The following is a 6,949-nucleotide window of genomic DNA, read 5'->3' as shown; positions in this document are numbered from 1 at the left end:
TCCCCGAAACAGTGAGGCCGCGAAAGGTGAACTGTGTTATAGCGAGGAACCACTGTAAATACAAAGTAGCTTACTTAAACCATTTCTTCTTGCTGTCTGCCTTCAATGTTGGATTCTTTGTTCAGCATCTTAAACATGTATTTTTAAAACATGTGGGTTACATTGTTATCACTGTTCCTTTTAAGTATCTTTTGACACATTTTCCCGTCAGCTGAGGGGGTTGCTACACGTACCTCTATCTTTTGCCTTCATATGTTTTCTTCACAGTATCATTACAGCAATCAGTATCCTTATCAAGAAATGTCACGCTGCGTGTTGGTATTACAGTATATCAGCACTCATATCTATCATAATGAGGTTTCTCGCAGCTGCTTCCTCCTGCGTGTGGTCTAAAAATTCAACAGTCTGTCTTGTCAACCTTCAATGTCTTCTTTTTCAACATGTCTGGGTTATTTTGTTTCAAAAACTGAAATAAGATGCCTGATAAATGGTTGCCGAATATCGACAACAGCTTCGACTTTGCTTTTCTCGCCTTCCAGGTTGCTCGTCCCAAAAAGAGAGGAGAGACGGTGAAGTTCAGCCAACACGCTGTCGTGTCGAATCACGAGGGACGGCCGTGCCTCATGATTCGAGTGGCCAACATGCGTAAAAGCCTGCTGTTAGGTTGCCAGGTAATGCAGCAGCACCTACAAACTGATTATTGCTGCTTAAAATATCCTTTTGTATATGAAAGCCTTCTTCCTGTAACTGTTTGGAGTTACTATTTATGTTTAGTTCCTGGAAAGTGTGTTTTTCATTATGAGTCGCTTCATGTCTATAAAACGTTTTCCTGTTATCTGAATATTTGCTTTGCTGAGGAAAAGCTTGCTGGTGACAAATAAAGTGAATGATACGCATCAGTGCCTTGCTCAAGGACATGGAGATGATGGCCAGTGCAGGTATTAAACCTGGGGCCTTCTGGTTACAGGATGCCTTCTCCAACCTCATGGCTACATTTACTCACTGCATCTTGGCTCCCAGGTGACGGGGAAGTTGCTTCAGACGTCCCTGACAAAGGAGGGGGAGACGGTGCGGCTGGACCAGAGAAATGTGCCTTTCCAGGTGGACACGTCCAGCGAAAGCCCCTTCCTCATCATCCCTCTCACTTTCTACCACATCATTGATGACAACAGCCCCCTCAGAGCCTGGGCAGCAAAAGGTAAATCCCAGCTCGAGTCAGAATGATGTGGAAGGATGTGATGAATAAGTCAACAGATAATTGTCGTTTGTCAGTTTACAGCTATGATTCCTTTACACATCATATGACCACTGTACTTTAAATAGGGATCCATGTACTGTAAATACTAATGAAAGTGGGCACCGTGACCTCATCAATTAGTTTATGGTTGACTGTTTTAAGGCCTCAGTTTGGCTCTTAGTCATCACCGTAGCTCACAAAGCCATGGCTTACTTAGAAAGATACTTTTATTATTCAGTGTGACAATAAGCCGAAGGTACTTTTCTTGGTTAGTGAAAAAAAAACTGTAACAAAAACTTGTTACTTATTTAAATGATTAAGTTGAAAAACCCCGCTCTTCCATGTGTCTTTTGTTAAAACTGAAAATTAACCAAGCATGGAGCTGATCCGATCGACTACTGGGAAACTCCTGGGTAAATCACAGATAGTCATCGCTTAAGAAATACTCTGTTTCAGCTAATAGTTTCACTCTACATGGGATCATAATTTACAAAATTGACATCATTGTTGTATTCAGATGATTTTAAACTAGATTGACAACAAATAAATACATTCAGCAGAACAATGAACACAGCAATAAATAAATAAGTAAAGTCAGCAGTTGCTTTATTTTCCAAAGACTTCTATGCAGCTGGACTTTTGTAAGAATGCAGGTTTAGGGCTTTTTCCCACTGTCACCATTTTTCAGATCCTGAGGCTTTTTATATGGTGGACACGTCTTTTATTAGGGTCTAATAAAAGCTTATCTGCTTGATGCTGTACTGTATGAAATTTATAGCATGTTGAATAGTGCAGTGTGATTCTGATGAACTGTAACATGTTACATGTAAACAGAAAAAAATATGAGTACCATGCAAAAGATGTGGATGTGCTGCAGAACACAGAGAAAGGTGTTCGTACTGGGTAAACACAGATTTTTATTTATTTTGTAGATGACCTTTGCTTGCCAAAATTTATGTCTAAATGAATGAAACAAACCTTTAATTTACAGAAAATATATTTTATAGGGACATTAGCAGACAGAAGCATCTGAGTCTTCTGCTTTAAGCAATTTGTTTCTTTCAGTTCATGGAGAAAGGAAACTGAAATACGCATCGGAATATTTTCTATTCAAACACACATCTGTTACTCCTGTTGTCTAAAATGATTCTCTCAATATTAACATTAAGTGTTGACAAGTCTTAGAATGTGACAACCGTTATGTTATTTCTAATTTCTCAGTCTTATTCTCAACCTCCAAATCAGCAACCAATTAATGACAAAAAATAAAGATATTATATTGTATGAAATGGGTTCTTTATTTACATTTGCTTTGTATCAAATGTATATCATTGACAGAAGTTTTACTGTATGCACATTGAGTATGTATGTGCATGTAGGTGTGTTGGTATTTACGGTCATGTGCTGCGTGCTTGGCTGCCTCTCGGTGTCCAGTGTTGGGCTTGTTTGGCTCTATGAGAGAGGATTTCTCTGGCTGGAATGTGTGTGAGAGAGACTGCCAGAGACACCCCTCATTAGAGCACAATACTGTACAGTCTGGAGTGCTGACACGAAGCCTGCACGGATCCATTTACAGGAACTCAGGCCTGATGGAATCGTACTAAAAATGACTCTATATATATACACTATATATACATATATACATATATATGTAAACAAATATTAATATTATTAATTGTTTTGGTTTCTATAATGGTTAATCCACCTGTTGGTGAAATCTAATCTACAAAAAAGCAGAAAGAATAGTAAAGCACATCACTATTTTGGATTAAGAAACCCAGTTAAAGTTATTTACTTCCATTCCTGAACAGAAAAATTGGTTCTAGTTGTTGAATATTGTGCTCGACTAATTTCCTGACTTCTCAGAAGTGTGCCGGCTCAAATGTGGGTATTGAAAATGCGGACTCAGTTTGTTATTTGTATATGCTCCATAAGGTTTAATTTTAAACAAGCTTTTGACAAGTTTCTAAAATATTTCTACTGTAATTATGTTTCATTTTCACTTCCTCTAAACTAAACAATAATTTGCATTTGCAAGAAAAACTTATTGAAGCAAGCTTTCATGACCACGAAGCTTACAGCAGTACAAGCACTAAATCCATCTTAAAGACTCCAGATCTGTATCATTGTGTGTCATATCATCTACACACTGATGTAACCTCCTGCATGAGTAATAAAACGCCCGAAAACATTTTATCTTTCAGTTCAATATTTAACTTGTTTTGAGTTTTTCTTAGTAATGGAAAAACTGTCATATTTCACGTCACTGATCTGTTTTTCAGTTGTTAACCCTTTACACACTGACGTACAGAAAGTATACGACTGCTTCTAATGATTGTGAATGCATGCATGAATACCTCTCATGCAAACTTCAGGGACACAGAACACAGCACTACACTTATGGAAGTTCAGCAGTGAATGCCTCCTTATGGGATCTATGGGAATTTGGCTTCAAAAAAAACCCTGTTTCTCCACAGTTGGAGCAGCAGGGCAGAATACTCTGGCTCTCCAACTGCTGAGACAGAGAAGCACACCTTAACCACGTCATCACTGAAAACTCCATGCACAGAAACTAAAAACCAAAAGGCTTGCATTGAATCGTGTAGTGAAAGTCTTTGCTTACAATAATCTTGGGGCTTGTGAAACTTTAAAGTGCTCGTCAGCTGCGAAAGACATACTTTTATAAGAAACTGGTTACACCACAAAACTACAGCTACTAAAAAAAAGTAATCTGTCATATTACAGCATTACATAATGAGAAAAGTAACTCCTTAGAGTGACAGTTTTAGAAATTGTCATGGGGGCATAAAGTTTTATACTATAAACTGTATTTTCAAAAGAATACATTTGAGTCGAGTTGATATTGGTAGCCCCGCTTTGGTAGCCCCGCCTCCATCCTTTAATTGGAAGAAGCTTCTTGGTTTTGCTCACAGTGAGACGTTAGCTAAAAGCTAACAGTGAGGGCTTCAGAAATGTAGCACTACATCGTTCTCCTCCCCCACAGCTCTCGTCATCAGTGCTATGCAGAGGTGCAGGTGCTTCATAGTGTTGAGTTCCCAGGTAAATAATGAAATACTTGCACAATGTGACTGCCATCCTCTCGACTGTGTTCCCAGTCCACCTCACTGACACAACTGCAGCATTGATAATTTAACCATGCATCTAAAAGTCAGAAGGACTTTAAAATTTATTTTTCTGTCTTCTATCAGTATTTTTTTACTCAGCCTATTCATCAATATAGAAAACAAAACAAACAAACAAGAAAAATGATGCACAAGGATCTCAACAATTCTTACACTTTCTTAAATATCTTACCTCACAACAATACATCAAATTACTGAGAGGGAACTGTACTCAGAAAAAAAATGCATATCTTGTGGTGAGCAGGCCTCTCAGCTGAAATGCAAACAGTGCAGATCTCTAGAGGCGTGCTTGGAAGATCACTGCATGCAGATGAGGCCTTTGCTCCGCCTGTAAAAAGGCCAACAGAGAGAATCCCGTGTGTATTAGTGGTTGCGAAATGTGGTGTTGTTGCCGTGGTGGGAGTGATTGTGGGTCTGGGTGAGGGGAAGACATGTTTACACAGATGAGTGAGTGTATTCTGAGTGAGGCCTGTTGATGCAGGTGTTTGCTTGTTTGGGTGCTGAGGTCGTGCACCGATGATGAGTATAAAGTATATTTTGTGTGTGCTTCTAAAGTACGTTCCACCTGTCTGTGACTACGCAGCAGCGCTTACTCTGCAGGCTTACTGACATTTCAGAAATGAGTTATTTCATTATTTGTGTGTGTGAGAGACTGTGTTGAGCGCTTTTGACAATGGAAAGTCATAAGTGGTGAGTTTTCAGTGAACAGTCACTGTTTGTGAAAATGTGCTAAAAGTTTTTGCTGATAATTTTTCCTTAAGTTCTGTATATTTAAGTCTGTGAAGCAGTTCTGTGCATGTTTGTGTGTGTGTATGCGTGTGTGTGTGTGTGTGTGGGTGTGTGTGTTTGTAACACTCATTTTCCACCGCAAGAGGCTGCAGCTTTGCCCTTTGTTCTAAGTAGTACTAAAGGCACTTCCGAATGAGTGTTAATTTCTTCAAGCACTCTCAACAGAAGGCGTTTGTATTGTGTGTTAGCAAGTTCAAGTATATAAGACACAATCTGCAGTGTTTGTGCTTAGGTTACAAATGTATTGTACTTTGCTGGGCGTAGATGAGTGGAGTTTTTTTCCACTTCCAGGACCCAAGACCGCATGTCTGTGGACATGAGTTTAAATAAACTGTGCTCTGATGTTAGTGTTTAGTGTTTCTGTTTTTCACACCAACTCACAAGATTCTACAGTGGTTTCTATTGTAGTTTACATTTCCTCATATGGAGGAAGGCCTGTTGCCTCATGATGGAGGCAGATTTGTAAGAAAAGCCAGAATATTTTTTATTTTTTACATGTGAGAGAAACTGGTCTAGACCACTTTTCACACTTATATCTCAACAATTGTTTTCTCTCCTGCCTCTTCCTTTCATACTTATGTGACTTGTAATCAGTGCTGCATCATATAAAAACTTTTATGCATTAACAGAAGAATTATGTGTTTCTGTATCAAATTGTATGTTTTTTTTTATTAATGGGCTAAAGCATCAGAAACCAGTCACCTCTATACTCTTCTGGTTCTAGGTGGTGGCTGGACAGACCCAGAACTGGCTGACTTTGAGCTGTTGGTGATCATGAGCGCCACGGTCGAGCCAACTTCCGCCACATGCCAGGTTCGAACATCCTACCTTCCCGACGAGATCCTCTGGGGCTACGAGTTCCCCCCTGTCGTCTCCCTGTCCCCGTCAGGAAAATACGTGGCTGATTTTGCCTTTTTTGACAAAGTGGCAAAAACCAAAACTCCACCCCTTTTCAAGCAGGGCCTGCCACCAGATGTGCAGTCGCAGGGGTCCCGTCAACGTAAGGGCAAGGAAGACGGAACGGACTTGGAAAAGATGAGACTGGAGGAGAGCTACAGGGGGGAGGAGAAGGGCCGCCAGAGAGGGCGTATTCGGGACAGCAGCCCACTGAGTGTTCGAATTAGTAATGTGTGAAAGGGTGAAGAAGAGGTTCTGAAAGTTGATGTGAAACCGAGATCAGGCAAAGATAGGAACAAAGAAGAAGCAACCACATTCTCATGAAGAAGCCTAAACTGCCAATGCATGAGTTATTCTAAAGTACGTGGCAGGAAACTGAACACCTGGGTGTTAAGACTGCGCATGAAAACCAGACACACTCTTTAACCACAAGGCTGTATACCAGAACAAACAAAGAAGATGTTTACAGCCTTTCAGAGTTCGAATATCAAGTTACAAACCTGACTTATACAAATCGACAGCATGCTAAAAGATTTTTGGAAAGGATTTTCAATGATGTCAACAAATTAGTGTCTACACCGTATTTTTTTTTAGAGAAAATTGAACGAGATGAGCCACGAACTTCAAAGCAAGTTCAATATACCCTGAGCATCTTTCCATTGTCTACATTCACTTACCCTAGTAATGGCAGTCAAGTGGTCACATGAAGCTGGTTATCAATTTGCTAAATTAACCCAGGTTTCTCCTACATATCCATTTGAAAGGCAACAATAATACAGGCTGAATGTAACACAGCTGCTGCAGATAAATCAGCAGTGTCAGTGTGTGTGTGTGTGTGTGTGTGTGTGTGTGTGTGTGTGTGTGTGTGTGTGTGTGTGTGTGT

General features: G+C 39.9%; 1 protein-coding gene across 1 annotated transcript in view; it reads left to right on the top strand.

The window, feature by feature from the left end:
• LOC102310519 (ATP-sensitive inward rectifier potassium channel 10) overlaps positions 1-6,939 on the top strand; it is a gene marked incomplete in the record, with an annotated part of 22,464 nt that extends 15,525 nt beyond the window's left edge. The window contains 3 exon segments of the mRNA XM_014341044.2: positions 540-671; positions 1,021-1,198; positions 5,894-6,939. Coding sequence (XP_014196530.1) covers positions 540-671; positions 1,021-1,198; positions 5,894-6,303 — 720 coding nt within the window.
• Between the last annotated feature and the right edge of the window lie 10 nt (positions 6,940-6,949).

The sequence above is a fragment of the Haplochromis burtoni genome, unplaced genomic scaffold (genome assembly GCF_018398535.1).
Source record: "Haplochromis burtoni strain Fernald_Lab_line unplaced genomic scaffold, NCSU_Asbu1 Contig_430, whole genome shotgun sequence".
Lineage (NCBI taxonomy): Eukaryota > Metazoa > Chordata > Actinopteri > Cichliformes > Cichlidae > Haplochromis > Haplochromis burtoni.
Note: the sequence above shows the minus strand (reverse complement) of the source record. Positions and strands in the feature narration are given on the sequence as shown.